The following is a 19,071-nucleotide window of genomic DNA, read 5'->3' as shown; positions in this document are numbered from 1 at the left end:
TGATGACCTGATCACAACAGATGAAGAAAGATTAGGATCATGAAAAACCATTTCCAAGAATCAGCTATGTACTGGCTTCTGTAGTAAACAAGAACAACAAATTAACCTAATCAGATGTTGCTAAGTTTTCAGCTGACTTTCTATAAGACACCATAGGCTAATTCAAAGGCAAACCTACCTTCCTTTGTTGAGAGCTCGATCTGAGGGAAGAGGCAGGTTATTAACAATCACAATTAGTCATAGATGGTAAGCTTACTGCTTGTCACAGTGCCTATCTAGCAGAACCTGACTGGCAAATCCTGCACCAAGTCAGGCCCTGTGGCTTGATATAGCCAAGCCTGATCCCTGGAAGAGGGGGGATCACATACTTTTTAACTGATAGATGTTTTCCCTCATTTCATGTGACATATTTTGTAAAGTGTTTCAGTTAAAATCTAGGGTTCCATATTTGTACTGTCACAGCAAATGCACAACCCACCATCAAAACAGGGAAACAGTAAAGTAGTCTTACAACTCAGCTACATGCCTAAGACAAACAAATCAGAAGACAAGAACCTCTACAGTGGGGAGAGGGTGAGGGCTTATAATAAGAACATGTAATTGAATTTAGTGCATAAAAGATATAGAGATTTATACTTCCTGTAAGTTTACCTTATGCCTCCCAATTTTTTTACCCTATTATTCAGAATTTCAGGTCTCATGATAAAACACTTATGCTCATTGTTGTGATATGTCTAAGGATTAATGTTACTTGATACAAGCAAATAATTAGAGTAATTTCTTATCTTACACTGCTTGTTATATACATTCTTGCTGTACTACTGTAAGTAAAACACATTACATTTCAGTGAAGCATCAAGGCAAGTTTACCAAATACTAGATATTCTACTTGGTCTACTGCACCATCAAAACACCTGCCCATTAAAATTAATTTGCCAATTACGGGTCAGATATGTAATTTAGTTAGGGGGGGGAAAAGCATTTAAATGCTAAAACTTGAAGCAATTTACCAATCAGTTTAATGTTGGGGTTCCTCTTTTTAGCTTCTTTCATCAGCCACCATTCATAGCCCCGGAAGTAGTTCTCATCATTTTCATAGTGCATATGGGATGGTTCAGTACCATCTAGGAAAGAAAGAGACCGGTAGCTCACAATTATCTTCTGTGTCATAAGCTGTTACACATTATAAAGCTTTCTGTATTGCTCACTGCCACAGTATGTAAACACATACCTCCAACACAGTTCACACATTCTTTGGCATGTATTTCAAAGCAAAATTAATGGTGGGAAAGAACACGCAAGACTTGCCACCCATCATTCTTAGCATATTAACTTTGTCAGCATAAATTTAGCATTTTTAATTTTTAAGGGATTTTTGCTTTGGTTTAACATCAGAACAGGATTAACTATTGAGCATTTTCTATCCCTAGCTGGAATATTAAATCTATATTCATTATAACTTTGGTCCCAGCAACCACTAGGAAAGTTACAGCATTAAGATTGGAAGGGAGGAAGAATGGAAAACACACACTTGTAGAAGTAGGTTATAGCTAAACTGAAAAGCAAACAAAATAAAGTTATAGTTTGCTTCTTTTGTGCAAGGCAAGACCAGGGAGGGAAAGGAAATGCCATGAAGTTTTTCAGCAGCAGGAAAGAGGGTGTTTTATTTTTATAGTAAAAGATCTAGTTTATGATTTCTACCATGTTCTGTGACTGTAGGAAGAGTTTTTGGAATAGAGGGCTGTGCACTGAACTATGTCAGGCAAAGGTAAACAAACAGGAAAGGTGCAAAACTATCAGTGTTGCATGGGAAGTCATTACATACAAAAGTCAATTAATAACTTATGCATGCAACTGCAACAATTACTTATGCTAAACTGTATGCCTAATTGTTCCACATATGTCTTCTGATTATAGGGTTTTTTGGAAGAGTGCTGAAACAGCACATTTCATTAGAGAAAATAGAACTGATTTTTTTTACCTTACTAACACCAAAGTATCTGTCAGCTCTATTTGTCAGAGACACAAAACAACAATCAGATGCCAAACAAACTCCTGATCACACTTTGGAGGTCAGAGTAAGAGCTGCAGTTCAGTGTGTTAACACATATACACCTTATTGTTATTCTTCTAAAATCTGGAAATGCATCACACAAGTATTTAACATTCTCCTTAGCCAGTAGCTTAATCTTTGGGGGAAAAAGAAGAACTCAATCGCTCTCGAACACAACCTATTAACCATATTAGTGAGAACCGTCTTCAGAACATTAGTGTAAATTTCTCTTCTACAAATTAGCAGACATTGCTTATGTTCTTCTGCAACTTCAGTATAACTACAGAATGCATCTCCACACTTCAGCTGAAGTGCCATATGCAGAACAGGTTACTTACAGCATCACTCCAATGAGAAGTTAAACCCTGCTCGCACAAAATCCATACCTGTTGACTGTCCATCACCTCCAATCTCTACTTTGAGGATATGTAAAGAAGCGCCAAAATTTGGCTAGAAAAAAAGAGCGACAGACAAACAGAATCCTGCTGTTAACAATAAGAATGCAATATATAACTGTGCAATTTTGACAATGCTAAATATCCAATACTTTCTTTAACGCCACTTATAGATACAATTATACAAAATTCTGCTGCAAAAGAAAATCAAGCAAGACAAATAGCACTCATCTTCAAGCAGTTTCACTGATTCTTGCACCATTAAAGGCATCCCTCCCCAAATGCACAGATTTTAAACTGGTTATGCTCAAGAAAATACTGAAGCACTCTTCAAGTAGAACATAGGCTATTTGAGGAACACAACAGTATTTTTAATGTTGTTTAAAGTTAAGTTTGTTTTCTTTTTAAATCAAATTACTGAAGCTAATATATCAGTAAATAATTTATTCTTTGGTGTAAAGGGTTACTTGGCTTATGTGAAAGAATATCCACACAGGTCAGAAATAATGTGCTAACTACAGCCAGAAAGGCAAGAGAGGAAGAAAAAAAACCCAACACACTACAGTGGAAAACCAATGGCCACCTAGTCCACTATCGTGTTCCCGTGGCATCTGACTGGTGGAGCAGAATATAAAATTCAAGCTCATACAGGTGATCCTACTCCTAGTGTGTTCTTCCAGCCACTAGTGGCTTAAAAATTGCGCAAACCAGAAGTTGCAACTAATCATTAATTTTCATAACAACTAATGAGCTGGCCTTCTCCATGGAATTAACCAAGTATACTTTTGGCCTCTAAAAAAAAGTTTTAAGATGTGAGACTGCAGTTTGTTAAAAAAAAAATATGCTGCATAGACAATAGTTTCCTTGGCTTATAAGTTTTGGATCTTTTAATTTGTATATCAATAAGAAGCAAATATTCCCAAATTAGCATTTCTCCTGACATGTCTGATTTAACTTCTAGCACATTTGCTCTCCCAGCCTCATCGTGAAACCTGACTGACACTAAAAGACGAGGAGAATGAAGCAAGGTATACCCCTCCCAGGTATCACATCCTAAGAGGTGTTGGTGAAAGAACCTGTCAAAAACTCTGAAAAATCACAATCTCTCAGCTATATTTTCTTTAACCACATGGCCACTAATTCTTTCAGAAAACTCATATTTGTATCACACAACTTTGGTCTCCAAAAACCACAGGTTTTGATCCCCCACTGTCATATTATGCCTTACTCTACCCTTTAAAACCAATTCTTAAAACTACACAGCAAACTATTCCCCTCCAGCCATCTGGATTACACTACTTGAAAGTGACATGACATTCTCTTCCAGCAGAGCAATTCACAGTGCCATAAGCAAACAAGTTATTACTATCCAGTGCAATAATCTTACCATATATTTAGTTGGGTAACTCCACAGGTTACATTTGCAAACTAAAGCAGCTCACAAACCATTAACATTCACACACCTTCTAGAGTAACTGCACTTCTACCTCAGACTAGCTTGGAATATATATCTTATTGAAATGATGCAGTCTGCACACTTATTGTCATATTATGTGAATCTATCTGTACTTCATTAAAAAAAAAACAAAGAAAATGGCTTCCTGCAACCACTATTAACAGCTAAACCCCTCATTTTAGCCACAAAATCAATTCAATCATCATTAAACCCACAGAGATGACCAAAATATCTTGAAAATATATATTTGAAAATATATTGTGAAAATGTAAAAGGAATTTTAATAATAATTTGAAGAAACATGCTCTTGAACAGCATGCTGTTTGTGAAAAACAACATCTAAAACTTAGAGTTCCAATAAAAATCCACATTAAATAGATGCTTTACGTGATTTTGAGAAGAAACTTCTTCTCAGTGAGGGTGACAGAGCACTGGAACAGGCTGCCCAAGGAGGTTGTTGAGTCTCCTTCTCTGGAGACATTCAAAACCCACCTGGACATGTTCCTGTGTGACCTCACCTAGGCATTCCTGCTCCAGCAGGGGGATTGGACTAGATGATCTTTTGAGGTCCCTTCCAATCCCTAACATACTGCGATACTGTGATGGGATTTTGTCTAATTTCAAGTACAACTGAATATACTACAGAAATTCCAACACTGCACAAGAAATTCAGCATGAAACTAGGCATTATTGTAGCAGTGAAACTGACTTTACCTTGAACAGATAATCTAAAATCTGGGAGCGGTAAGGTTCTTGGTAGTTCACCAGCAATCTAGATGTGGCCTAAAATTGAAAGAAAACATGAAAATAGGAAAACTTCACTTTTAAACTTTTCAGTATGTACCAGCTTGTCAGTCTAGGGCTTTCACACAACTAATAAACCTACAAAAATAATTATAACACCAGGAACTCAGGTTAAGCCCCTACAAAAACTGTTTCTTCTAGCCCTTCAGTCGTGCATTTCTGGTTTTGTAGACTGCAATTACCTTATACCGCAGTTACCTGCAATTTACTGCAAAGAGGGTCCAGTGAATAGAGAAAGAAAGATATCTCACAAATTTACTGCAAACAAAACACAGCTCCTTCCCAGCACCATTTCTCCCCTAGACTCAAGTCTCCCTGCTTGGGCTCACCATACACCAAAAGCAACGGGAGCTCACGGGACACACAGGCAGGAAGAAATGAAAAGTAACTCAGTAGGTCCAAGAGCATGCACAAACTCGCTGGATCTCCCAGCGCTGCTCGCTGGAGCACAACAGAACATACAACTGGCTGTCGCCTCTCCCAGCTTTTTAAAAGCCGTAGATACAAGTGGCCAGGAAGACCCTCTACATTAAAAAGCCCACTCTAGCTTAGCTCTCCTGCAGCAGCACAAAGGACGGAGCTGGCCCTCGGTACCCCGAGCAGCCTGTGGAGAACCAGCCGCTGCCCGGCTGAGCAGAGCACGGGCACAGAGAGGGGTCGGACACAGCTCCGCTCGCAGCCAGGACCACCGCCCGCCCCGTGGGGCCTCCATGGGACTCCTCAGAGCCCAGCCCCCGGAGACCCTTCACGGTGCTCCGCAGAGTCCCTCACCACCGCCCTCCGCGCTCGCCTCAGAGTGCATCCCCCACACCCCAACACTCAGGGTCCCCTGAGAGTCCGTCGCCCCCTCCCACACAGCGCTCCCCTCCGAGTCCATCCCTCCCAGACCTCAGGACTCCCCTCAGAATCCAAGCCCCCAGCTCTCAGAGCTCCTCTCGGACACCCCCCAGCCCTCAGGACTCCCCTCAAAGACCATCTTCCACTCCAACCCCCCCTCACCAGCCCTCAGGGCTCCCCTCGGGGTTTCCCCCGCCTCCAGCCCTCAGGGCTCCACTCAGACCGCCCCCCGCCAGCACAGGCCCCGCCGATGCCTCAAGGGCCTGCACCCAAGCCAAACACTCCCACTCACGGAATCCCGCGCCCAAGTGTCCGTTACAACCGCCGCCTCAAGAAGGGGATTAGCACCCCAGCACCGGAGCAGCCCTCACGGCCGCCGCCGCTTACCCCGCCGCCGCTGATAGCCCCGATTCCGTCGAACTGCCTGCCTAGCCCGCCGGCATCGTCCAGCACGTAGGCGCCCGTCAAGAGCGCAGCGGCACCGACCCCGGGGGGCCCCGTGCCCCAGCTATAGCCAAGCAGGAACCAGCCCCACAGCAGAACCGCGCACCCCATCACAACCGCTCCTCTCTCCCAGCGCCGCCGGCAGCTTCCCAGCCGCACTGCCCCGCCCCGTCCCTACAGCAACACGGCACTGCCCGGCTCCGCGCGTCACATGACTGGGCAATCATCTGGGGGGCGGGGCGTGACCGCCCCGCACCGCCCTTTTGTTAAAAGGGAAAAGAGAAGCCCTCCCGCCCACCCGCCTCTGAAGTTGGTGGTCGCCATCTTAAGAAAGGGCGAAGCAAATTCCGGCTGGTGGAAGGCGAGCTGCTATGTTGCAATTGGGCACTGAATGGAGAGTGAAGCCCCTAAGGAGCCATCTCGGGTGTGGGAAAGCGGGCGGGGCGAGGCGGGGAGCGGCTGGGGCGGCACGGCGGGACAGGGTTTCTCTGCAAACACACGTGGAAAGTGCGATTAGCGCCGCACGAGCAGCCAGGTTGTGAGAGCTGCACCGAACTGGCCTTTTTTCGGGGTCCCTGTCACGGCACGGCAGCTGTCCTGGGAGAGATATCCTGGTTCCCCCTGAACGTCTCATTTCCCGGCCCTCCCCAGCTCCCAGTAGCCGTGACTGCTTTTGCCCCGCCCTCAGGCTGCCACCAAATCCCTCGTGAAGTAGGAAAAAAAAAAAAAATCGGTACTTGGGAGGAGAAAACTCCCTCGCGTTGTGAGGGACCGTTGCCACTTGCGCAGGAGCGGCGCCGCTGGGATACCCGGCCCCGCAGGGGCATCCGGCAGCGCCTCCCCGGACACCGCGGCGGCCGCAACGGGATCCGCAGCTGCGTCAGCCTGACCCCAGGGCGGGATCCTGGAGGTGGGGTTCGACTGGCCCCACCGGCGTGGCTGACGGAGCCTTCCTGTTGACAGCCGGCCCGGGCACGCTGCCGGGCAGCCGCAGCACAGCGCGGCCGGGTGAGGCGGTGCCGTGGCGCACGCCGGGGGCTGCCCTGGGAACAGGCGCGGTGTTCGCTCGGGCTCCGGGTCAGGAGGGCACTGGGCTCAGAGAGAGGGTGATCAGGAGACTGCCGATCAACTGGATTATCCCATAAAGGTGTTAAAGCGGAACTGTCTGCCTGCTGACCTTAGGGTGCTCTACAGCCCGTGCTCCGTGTGCTTCCGGGAGGAACGAGGCCCCGGGAGGTGCCGTGGCAGGTGTCACACAGACAGTGCGAGAGGCCTGTGGAAAAGCCCCGGGTTTGCACTTTTCTGGCATTAAAGAATGCTTTTAATCGAGCCACTACCTCTTTTGCCCATGTCATTGAGGTATATAATATCTCAAAGATGACATGACCAGACTGACGTTTCCTGTTTATTTATTTTTTAATAACAATACCAAGCACTCACAAAACATTTTACACTTTACAGCAACATTAACTAAGGAACCTGCTCACACCCAAATGAGCTATACAGTGTCATTATTACATGCAAGACAGAGTTACTTCCTCAAGGCTCCAGTGAGTCAGTGGCAGAGGTAGAATTAATATTATAATTTGCATTTGTTCCAGCAAACTGTACAGCTTTGCACACCTGGAAGGTTTGCAAAATCATCATGAATGATTAACAGGATAATTTCTTAAACTAATGTGTCACCTTATTACAGGTAAAAGGCTTCAGTCATGAAATTCAGTCTCTTAATCACTCACAGGAGCCTAAAAGTGTCAACTTTCAAAACTCACATTTCCATCTTATGATGTGCTTAGGGCCTCTCTTTTTCAGTTGGTATAGATAAGCATTCTTAGAATCCATTTTGGTGAAGAGGATATTTTGGTGGGACTCTGAGGACTTTAGAAATCTCAACCTTGCTTTTTGTCTGTTTTCCTAATGACTTTGTCCATGACCCAAGGACCTGTGATCCAGACCTTTTGTAAACCCAAATATAACCAATAAAATTATTGAGAACTTAAAGAAAGTATCCGTTGCTTCTTTTGTAGGTAAGACAATTTTCCACTGTTAATGCTTTTCTATTTCCATTTTTCTTTCTTGATAGTTATTGAATCTCAGTCAGCCCAAAACCCACCTGTTGTTCTGCAATGACTGGTTTATGATGCTGTGTATGTCCACATATACATATGGAAAAAAAAAAAAAAAGTGCTGCTTGCATCAGAAATTTAATTGTTCCAAACTGACTTAGCCAAGAGTTGCTCTTTACATATACCTTTACTTCCAGAATATATAAAATGCATCATCTGCTTTCTTCCTTCCTTTGATCCTTCAGTCCCACTATCAATTGTTACAGTGGAGAACTGTAGAAATGTATCAATTATGTTCCTCGATTTCTAATAAGAACTGGTTTTTCTTCAGTGAAGTATAGGAACCCTCAACAGAACAGCAGACAGTGTTCTTAGTAGGTACCATGTTAGAAAAACACAGGTGAAAAGTGATAAAACAGATCTTCATCTAATGACTTTTCTCTCAATGAAAATAATTATTTGACTGAATTATTAATTTTTATTATTAATTTATAAATTAATCTAACCTGTCTTCCACCCAAGTTCCCTTTCACCGGACTGGAAAGGGCTATGATACTATTTCAAGAATAACCACAAGTACAAAATTATTTAATAATTTAGGCTTTAACAAGCATATTGGTAGAAAAACTGTGGATGAAAAAGTCATGCTCTGGCTGGAAAAAAAAGAAGGAACCAAATCTCTGCATCCAGTAGTTATATGTTATAGAGCTGCATGGTATTGCTCTCAAGGAAGTCAGCATGTCCTATTTTAGAGCTTTTAAATCTGCTCATCTGTTTCATTTCTCCTTAGCATCTGAATCATCAAACAGGCTAGTTTTTGTGTTACCCAATAGATGTACTTTTAAAGTGAAATTGTACCCAGTTTCTTAGAAGCAGAATTTAATCATTTCAAATGGGATTTAAGAAAAAATCTGAGTGCACAATAAATTATTCTGATCACAGAGGGAAAAGAGAAACTATGCTCATGGAACAATTTTCCACCTGTCCAACAGAATATAATTATCTGTTAAAATAATGACTCCTGTGAAAGCCCCATCCAACCTCAGATTCAGTTTATATAAAAATATATAAATATGCAGCTTGTTGCAGTGCATAACATTCTGTTATCCTCTGTTAACTAGAACTGTTTACAGACTTCCATCAGTAGGCAAACAGACAAGAACAGTAATACAAATTCTGAAAATAATTACTTATTTTTGCACAAATTCCTGAAGTCCTTATGATATATTTTTATGGGGTTTTCTTAGGTGGATTCTTATTTGATTCTAGGATAAATTTGTTGGCAAAGGCAAGTGCCAATTCTTCAGTCAAAAAAAAGTCCCTATGTTTTGAACAAGTAAACAAAACTAAATACATATACAGTCCACAGTATTTTATTTCTGTGGAGTGGTTTCTGTGCAGAATGCATTGTGTCCTAGATAAGAGGTTTGTAATATACTGCACTGATACAATTAGGGAATATTTTCAATAAAACTTTTATAAACTTACTAAAAGTATTCCTAGATTTACCAAGGTTAGTGCAATCCTCTGTGCATTCTTCTGTAAAACTACATTTGTTCCCATGGGTAAGTTTAGATTAACAAGATATAGAAAAAAAAATAGGCAAAAAAAAAATTAAGAGACACGTGAGCTGTTTCCTCATTGCTGTATCCAAGAGCAGCTTCCTGTTGCTTTATCTGATGAAGACGTTTCTCTTCTCAGAAGCAGACACCGTCACACTACAGATGGCATCACAGTGAAAACTGCCACGCGGGGACACATGGCTGCGGAGGTAAGTGCTCAAAATCCAAGAAGTCAGATACGCACCTTATGTTCTGGTACAGATTTCAGCCTGGCTCTCCCTTAATGTGATGCTGACATTGTACAACAAAAAGAAGGGACACAAAAGGGGCTGGAAAAGATAGTTTTGGGAGAAGGAGTGTTTCACCCCCAGCACAAGTGAAACATGAAGAAAAACGGCAAATGAGATCAAATTATTTAATTGGGAAGAACATGCCAGCTTGATTTATTGTTGTAATGCTATTGTCATGGTCAAAATACCTGTTGCTTAGCAGAGGGAGGAAGGAAAGGATAGAGAAAAGCACTATTTGAGTTTTCAAGATTCTGAGCTGTCCTCTCTCCACTGCAAAAAGTGCCTCAGGTTTCACAGGGGGTTCCAGTAGCTCTTCTGTTATTGTTCTTTAATAATTTATGGCACTAACAAGGTATGCAGTGCTAATTACATGACTTTACACAATGCTTAAAACTAGCAGAAAAATAAGCTGTGCTAAAAGTAGCTTCTTAGAATACCAAGAATGTATGTGAAAACATTTTGTGAAGCATCTTTTTGTCTGCATATAGGAAAACATGATGCACATAAAGATGTAGCAAAATAAACTCACCTGTGTGACCTACATCTAAAACCATGGTGGTTTTTTTTTAATTGCTCATGTTAACAGAATTTTTATGCTCTATAAAACTGTCCATAAAGTGTATTTCAGAGTTAAAAAGACTGAGCTTTTAGACCTGTTCGAATCTCTACAGGATTTCATAGAGACCTGTGAGTGAAATTTTAGTGTTGCATGAGGAAAAATGCTGTTAATTTTAAGCAAAAATGTCCATGTTACTAACAGACATATTTCAGCTCTCCTAAACTGTGAAGTTTTTCAAAATTAAGTTTAGAAATCTGCTTGTTAGGAAAAAAAGATCCAGCTGTGGAAGGTTCTTGTACTTGAGGAAATCAGCTTGGCACTCTGACTTATTTTGAGAACACAAAAACGAACTGCTTTATTGAAATTGTTTTGAGAGAAAAAAGAAATCAAGAAAGCCATCTGTCCTTCCATCATATGGCTGATATACAGTAGCACCAGTACAGCAGCTACTGCACAGATCTAGCTCACATATTTTCTTCCCCTAAAACCTGTCTAAAAAGCCAAGTACTTTGCAAAAACTTACCACATTGTAATGAATATTGCGTATAGTAACTTGCTCTTTTCTGAACTTGAATTTGAAATAAAGGGTGAAAAGTAAGACTTGCAGTTGTTTCCAAAATTCAACTGGTGTTTGCTAGCTAATGGAAGAGCATTTTTATAAATTAGTGACTAAACTTTTCTGTTAATAACACAAAATCCTTACAGTCCTCTTCATCATTTCCTGATTTCCCAAATTATAACAGAATTCATCCATCTGAAAAATAAAAAAAGACTCTTCCATTCTTCCCTTCAAAAGTTGTTTATGGAACAGAGTATGGAATATAATTTGGTATTTGTACTTATGGAAGTATAATTTTACACTTAATTTGCTACTTTCGAAATGTCCTAAGTGGAGAGGCCTGATAAAGTTCTCTTTGAATCTGAAAAGGATACTGCAGGAATGCATCAATACAAATACAATATGTAGTGAGTATTTTTTTCCAGTTACAGTCACAAGGTTCCTTTACAGACTTGTTTGCATACATTACTTGAAGTGTAACTTTTGCTAGTCTGTTTATCTAAATGTTATGTCTGACTGCTAGTTGTATCTTATTTTTTCAGAGTTTTTGTGCAACAGGTTTTCTGCGGCAAAATGACAGAGAGGCAGGCACAGTGATAATCATTGAATAATGTGACTAAAATAAAAAATTACTATTGAGAATATATTTTGTTAGAAACACATCTGATACCAAAATAAGTCTATAAAATAAGTCACAAGTCTGCAGAATTAATCACAGTGAGTTTGAACCATGAAAGTCAAACCATTAGACTATATCGTTAAACAGAAAATCCTTGGTAGTTTTTTTAGAAAAAACAATCAGTGGGAAAAATTATCAAACATTCTGTTTTAGGATAGCTGTAATCCAATACCACCTTCCTGGGCAAAAACAGCAGGTACACTCAGTAGCTGAGAGAAAACCTGGGAACCTTTCAGTCATGCATTCAGGTAAGACAAATTATGTTGCATTATGTAGTCCTAATTATTGGGATAAAACCTAAGCAAAGAAGTGTGACTTGGACCACTTCCCCTGAACAGGGCTCAAGGTAACTGTAATGAAATGTCTTATAATCAGAGAAAAACAGTCCTTTCTGCTTTTATATTTCCGTGCACGAATCTGCAGTGTGCGTTGTGGTATAATTCATTTGCTGGCTCTTTGACACACTTCAGTGTAGGTCATCAATACATACTAGAATGACACACTTCTTGTTTTTACTCTCATTGAAAGCATGTCCTTGTATAAGTAGCATCAATGTGTCATCAAAGTTGGGATATGGATTACCTGGGGAATTTTAGACACCAAGGCTTTGTTCATAGAGACTGCTTATGATACTGGTTAAAAATGAAATAAAAATAAAAGGAAGGTGCATTGACCTGTGAACATGCAGGACAGAAAAGATTGCCAAGGAGGCAAATTCCATGTGGTCTCATCTCTCTCTTTGAATCCCATCTTCAGTGGGGTGGCGGGTGGCAGAAGACCAAAATAAGGTCTTGCCCCAAAGAAGATGCATGTTATATGCCTTATGATCAGTAAGATCAACAAAGCGGAGCTTCTAGAAACAATGAGCTAAAAAGAGAAAGCTGAAGAAAAAGAAGGTGGGTGGTACGAAGAAATTGTTGTGTTGGTCTGTGAGCAGATATGAAAGAGCTGATAAATATAACTGTGAGAGGAGCTGTTGTGTGTAATATGGAGACAAGTCAGGAGCTTGGAAGGATGAGTGTAATATAACAAGTCAACTAACAATGGAGAAAGAGTTTGTGGGGGAGGAAGAAGGAATTCCAGTTTCTCAGTCACACGATTCATAAATGCTGCTGCACACACTTGCCACATTACACACATGCTTTTGAAAGGGCACATTTCCCTATTAGACATCAAGAGACCTGTCACAGGAAAAGAGATGCTATATTGTGATTAGAAGAAGAGGTAGGTATTTTATCTTTTATTCATCTGGTCAGTCTGTGCATGCTTGCTCTGCTTTTGGTGAGAAGTGGGTCAGCAAAAGCCTGGGATCTAATTTCTAGAGCTAGATTTTTAATTTGTGATGCTTATCTATCTGGTAGGCTTATGATGCCCTATTTAGCTTGTGGTTTTATTAACCCACTCTGAAAAGCAGTTTGTCCTAAATACAGACATTGCATTTTTTAAATTAGTTATCATGCTCAGTGGACTAAATTGGAAGGTCCTCAAGAATTTTCTTTGTCTTTCAAGCCTGTGAATGAATTTAGCTCCAACTGTGAAAAGTTAGCCAACTTGATCAAATAAAGCAGTGGCTGGTAAAATGAGATATGTGCTTTGTAACGATTTCTGTCACTGCTCCTTTTTTGTTTTCTTCTGAATGTGCATGAAAGTGCTTTTTGTTTGTTTTGCGTTTGTGGGGTTTTTGTTGTTTTGTTTTAATGGGGAAAAAAAAATCCCTAAAACAACTTCTCCACAAGGGCAATAAATTTACTAGGGTTCCTCTGACAAACCCACAAACCTGCACATCAAACCCATAAAAGGCAGAATGAATTTACCTACCACATAGGAAAATTCCTGCACCCAGATTGTCTCCAGTTTGAGCTGTTTCCTATGTGGGACCAGTTGTAGATGGTGCTATCTTGCAATCTACTTGTTCTACAACGTCTTTATCTCCTCTGCTAGCAGTCTAGGCCCAAACCGCAGATGACTTACCACAGTCAGTCTCTGAAGCACTTGGTATATTTGGCAGTAGAACTGGACCACAACAAATATTCTCCATTCTCATATTTCCTGGACTTATCAATTAGATCTTTGGGGAACAGAATTACTCAATGTCATTACTGAATGTGCTATAATCAGTGAGTACCAGCTGTCTCATAGCTATGCTTGTATTCCCTTTCTTACTTAAAGGTCAGCTCTTCTAAGTGCTTCTGAGACTCACACACACAACTCCTTCAGTCTCGCTGCATTAGTCAGGGCTGCCATTTTGCTGGTATTTTGATGTTGAAGGTGCTGACACCCACAACCCTGGTACTGCCTAAGGTAAACTTAATTGCTAATGGGTTTATAACTCATGCATGGCAACTGCAATTCCTAAAGGAAATAAATGTAAATGAAAAATTGTACTCCAAGAGTCTCTACCTCACATGAGTCTAACTGAGATCCTGGCAGATTCTCCTGTGCATGCAGGAGCCCAATTGCCTGCCAGGTGTCACATGAAGGTTCCTGGGACATGCAGTAAGCTTTGCTGGAATAGCACAGTTGGTGGCAAGATCTTGGGCAATCACATACAAAAGAGGGGAGGGGAAGTGGGGAAGTGTGAGGATGCAACAAGACAGGAGAGTGATTCTTGATAGAGAGACACACATTCTCCTCCTCTGAGAAGATCCCAACCTCTAGTAGTACCTGAATCCCTGTGTTTCTATCCTTGTCTCTCCATCGACTTAGAGGGGAGGAAGATACTGGTGATGACAAATATGCCATATTCATATGGCCAAAACCCCGTTCTGCTCACCAGAATAATAGAACGTGCACCTCTGTTATTTGTGGTAAACTTTCTGATCTCCTTCGGCTTTCCCAAAAGAAAGACCTTGGATTGCAGGACCCTACCCTTCTGGAAGTGTCTTTGCTACTTATGCTGCTTCTGCTGTAGAACCTTGTGTCTGACTGACCTTGACCACCTTAGAGTTCTATGCATATGTCCCTCCAGGAGTGTTTAAAACCTTTGATCTCCTACAAACACAGTTTCTTTCTTCTAAAAAAGATACCCAGCAAGAAGCCCATAAAAAACAAACAAAAATGTTGCTATAGCTGACATTTTTCCTTTTTGGTAACAGAAGGCTGGAATTCTACCCACCAAGTCCTGAAGAACTAACAGATGACAACCCATCAGACTACAGAGACTTTGTTATTGCATCCAGGCCAGAACTGGCTCAAAGATACTACCCGGGGTGGACAATGAACACCACTGCTAAGTGCCATGATGATCACACCCTGGATAAATATTTGTTTCCATTTGTGTACAGCATTGTGATGATGATCAGTATTCCCACCAACTGCATATCCCTCTATGCATCTTGCATTCAGGTGAGGAAAAAGAATGAGTTAGCAGTCTACCTCTTCAGCCTATCCCTGGCTGATCTTTTGTATTCACTGATCCTACCTCTGTGGATTGATTATGCCTGGAATGGAGATAACTGGAGGCTCTCTGCCTTACTTTGTCAGATTTCTTCCTTCATTCTGTATATGAATTTCTACACCAGTACTGCATTCCTTGCTTGCATCTCTGTTGATAGGTACCTGGCATTAGTTCACCCCTTGAAGCTCCAGCACTTGCGCACAAGAAGAATTTCTTTGCTTGTCAGCATAATTGTTTGGCTTCTGGAAAGCATCTTGAATTCAGTCATATTAGTGAACAAAGAAGTATTCAATGATCCATGCAATTTCACTAATCATACATTATGCTATGATAAATACCCCCTGGAATGGTGGCAGGCACAGATAAATTTATTCCGGATATGCTCAGGGTACCTGGTCCCTTTGATAATCATTGTGTTTTGCTACCACAAAATTTACCAAGTAGTAAGGTATAATCAAGCCACAGTAGATGAAGAAAAGAAAAAAGTGAGGAAGCTTATTCTGAATATCACAGTTACTTTCCTTGTTTGCTTCACCCCTTATCATGTTATATTGCTTATTCGCAGCATCAAAGAACCTTATACCACTGACCCAGAGCTTTTACAGTTGATGTATAAGGTTTACAGAATTGCACAGGCCTTAACAAGTTTGAATTGCATTGCTGATCCCATTCTTTACTGCTTTGTGAGTGAGACTGCACAAACAGACATACTGAATTTGCTCAGGTGTTGCTTGTGCCTACGAAAGCGTGAGGGAGACCAAGAGAAAGACCATGCTGTGTGCAGTTCTGCTACAAAGAGCAGTGCACTGATCACCTACAGAACTTCCTGTGAAATGGAGACTATCAGAAATACCTGAGAGAGCATGTTCAAAGAAAAACTGGATAACCTAAAGAGGAAAGAAAGAAAAATTCTTCCAGCATGTACCTACAAAATACCCCAGAAGTCACATATACTAATCTAAGTGAAACCGGTAGCTGGAGCTAATAAGAACATATTGCAGGATCAACAAAATCAATGGAGCATCAAAGTGTATCTTTAAATCAGGCGTGGTACATAAATCAGTGTCAACAAACAAACGTACAGTCAAGAAAAATGACCATGACATGCTGAAAAAATTACTGAGGTTCCCCCTCAGAACTGCCTCCTGTCTCAGGGTGCTGGGCATGCATGTACCCAGCTGTAGGAAGGCTGAAGTCCTCTTAACCAGGTCATTTGTTTTCCAGTTTTAACAGAAGCCTAAAACTTAGCTGGGAATGAGCCTTATGTGTGATTTGTTTTGTTTTGTTTTGTTTTTAATCAGTACTGTGAAAGAAATTAATAAAGTACGCACACACGGAGATCATTCAAATGATTGACAAAGGAGTAAACAGAGGGTGGTACATATTCTCTCTAATATCACGGTGTAATTTATGCTGCTGTGATGGTTGCTGTGTTTCAGTAATGACTCAAATTTTCCTTCAGCAGACCCCTGACATTAGCCAGTTCTTAAAATTGTTTACTTCATGTAGACAGGTACTTACCTACTCTTAAGATTTCAGCTTTTGTTTTCTTTAGTAATGATGTGTTCTAATTGTATTGAGTTTGTGTGGCACGGTTTTGGTAGCCAGGGGGCTACAGAGGTGGCTTCTGTGAGAAGCTTCTAGAAGCTTCCCCCATATGTAATAGAGCCAATTCCAGCCAGCTCCAAGACAGACCTGCCCCTGGCCAAGGCCGAGCCCATCAGCAATGGTGGTAGCACCTCTGCAATAACATATTTAAGAAGGAGGGGGGCAAACTGTGCAAGACCAACTGCAGCTGGAGAGAGGAGTGAGAACGTGTGAAACAACTCTTCAGACACCAAGGTCAGTGAAGAAGGAGGGCAGGAGGTGCTCCAGGCGCTGAAGCAGAGATTCCCCTGCAGCCCGTGATGCAGCCCATGGTGGGGCCAGCTCCTGCAGCCTTTGGAGGTCCCTGGTGGAGCAGAGATCCACCTGCTCCCTGGGGAGGACCCTGTGCCAGCAGGTGGATACCCAAAAGAGGTGTGACCCTGTGGGAAGCCCACACTGGAGCAGACTCCTGGCAGGACCCGTGTCCCCATGGAGAGGAGCCCAAGCTGGAGCAGGTTTGCTGGCAGGACTTGTGACCCCATGGGCACCCAGGCTGGAGCAGTCTGTTCCTGAAGGACTGCACCCCATGGGAGGGACCCACACTGGAGCAGGGGAAGTGTGAGGAGTCCCTCCCCTGAGGAGGAAGGAGCGGCAGACACAACGTGTGATGAACTGACGACAACCCCCATTCCCCAGCCGCTGTGACACTGGGAGAGAGGTCAGGAAAATCGGGAGTGAAGTTGAGCCCAGGAAGAAGGGAGGGGTGAGGGGAAGATGTTTTAACATTTGGTTTTATTTCTCATTAACCTACTCTGATTTTATTCGTAATTAATTAAACTAATTTCCCCAAGTCTGTTTTACCTCTGATGGTAATTGGTGAGTGATCTCTCCCTGTCCTTATCTCAACCCATGAGCCTTTCATTATATTTTCTCTCCCCTCTCTGACTGAGGAAGGAACTGTTAGAGTGGCTTTGGTGGGCACCTGATGTCCAGCCAGAATCAGCCCACCATATGTCATGTGGTTTCATTACAATATCAATATTGGGTGTCAGACCATTGAAGTTTCATTACCTCAAGTATACATAAAGAAGCAAATTCTAGCCACAGGAGTTTTAACTCTGATGGGGAAAGGGAAGGATTGATAGGTGAGGTTTCATGTCTTCACAATTTCAAAGGACCCGCTGTCAGCCTTGCTTATTAAGACTGAAATCTGGAGTGTGTTTACATTTGCAGAGCCAATTGAGCAACAAAGTTTCTATCAATTTTCTTAACTGCACATGGAGGCCTCAGCTAGAGAGGTTCCAGGGCTCTCAGTCTGATAGACTGACAGAACAAAACAACAACCAAACAAACAACCAAACAACCAAACAAACAACCAAACCAAACAAACACGCAAAAAACACACAAGCCATACTAACAAACCAGCAAAGAACACAAATCTACCAACAAACAGTAAGGGTGGCAGCAGAAGAACCAACTGAAAAGGGTTGAATTTAGCACAAAACGAAAGGGTATCTAATTCAGGGACCTGGTCCTGCACAGGCTCTGAAGAACTGCATGGTTCCCTGAACAGCTGGAAGCACTCTGAAAAGAGTTAAAGCCTTTTCACTTCTGTTCAGTTGGCAGTAAGAATCTTTGTTTGCGGTGGTTGTCCAGTTTCATAGGGAACACATTTTTTTTTTTACATCAAAAAGTCCCGCTGTACCATGTCTGTTTAGTGGAGACTTTGACCAGCACTTTCTCAGCACACTTCTAGGTCTGACATAGTACTTGAAGGACGAGCACACAGTGGTTACAAGCATTATGGAAATTCTTATGAGAATATCCCTCTGTGTATAGGTTATAAATTTCTCCATTACAAGGAGCCGCTTTCATTGTTTTCCCGAGTTCCCGTTTGTGTCTATTTATACTTTCAATTAATTTCACATTCCGAGAGGGGTACTTGAAAGGGTGAGGGGTCTGGGCTTGTTCAACTTGGAGAAGAGGCTTTGAGGGACCTAATGTCAACCTTGCAGTACCTACAAGGAAGATATTGAGAAGATGGACGCAAGCTCTTCACAAGAGTACATAGCAGGAGAAGAAGAACTCATGCATGTAACTTGAAGCAAGAAGAGTCAGAGCTGATATAAAGAAAACTTCGAATTATGAAGACTGCAAAGTAGTGGGGCAGGTTGCAACAAGAGGTTCTGCATGTTCTGTCCTGTCAGGACAGAACTGGACAATCCCTGAGCAACTTGGTGTGGCCTCATAGCCTTCCTTCCTACAATCAGAAGGTTGGACTAGAGACTTCCTGAGGTCCATTTCAACCAGAACTGTCCTGTGATTATATGAACTCTTATAAATGTGTATGTCACTATTCTGGTTGTTGCCTTCCCCTCAAAAA

At 41.9% G+C, this 19,071-nt stretch overlaps 2 protein-coding genes across 3 annotated transcripts in view; one reads left to right on the top strand and one right to left on the bottom strand.

Annotated features, from left to right (window-relative positions):
* Window positions 1–6,148, bottom strand: part of GALC (galactosylceramidase) — a 40,356-nt gene extending 34,208 nt beyond the window's left edge. For both annotated transcript variants that reach the window (XM_082059096.1, XM_082059095.1), the window contains exons 1-4: window positions 5,933–6,148; window positions 4,619–4,687; window positions 2,440–2,503; window positions 1,011–1,124 (exon numbers count right to left, since the gene is read on the bottom strand). In XM_082059096.1, coding sequence (XP_081915222.1) covers window positions 1,011–1,124; window positions 2,440–2,503; window positions 4,619–4,687; window positions 5,933–6,100 — 415 coding nt within the window. In that variant the 5' untranslated portion in view covers window positions 6,101–6,148. The remainder of the gene's footprint in view (window positions 1–1,010; window positions 1,125–2,439; window positions 2,504–4,618; window positions 4,688–5,932) is intronic.
* A 3,566-nt stretch (window positions 6,149–9,714) lies between these two features.
* On the top strand, window positions 9,715–16,439 carry GPR65 (G protein-coupled receptor 65). Its single transcript, XM_082058365.1, has 3 exons — window positions 9,715–9,826; window positions 11,858–11,952; window positions 14,800–16,439. The coding sequence occupies exon 3, from the start codon at window positions 14,921–14,923 to the stop codon at window positions 15,956–15,958; it is 1,038 nt and encodes a 345-aa protein (XP_081914491.1). The 5' UTR covers window positions 9,715–9,826; window positions 11,858–11,952; window positions 14,800–14,920; the 3' UTR covers window positions 15,959–16,439.
* Window positions 16,440–19,071: the final 2,632 nt, after the last annotated feature.

Source organism: Streptopelia decaocto, assembly GCF_964273445.1.
Source record: "Streptopelia decaocto genome assembly, chromosome: 7".
In the NCBI taxonomy this organism is placed as follows: domain Eukaryota; kingdom Metazoa; phylum Chordata; class Aves; order Columbiformes; family Columbidae; genus Streptopelia; species Streptopelia decaocto.
The sequence above is the reverse complement of the archived record's forward strand: the minus strand, read 5'-3'. Positions and strand labels throughout refer to the sequence as shown.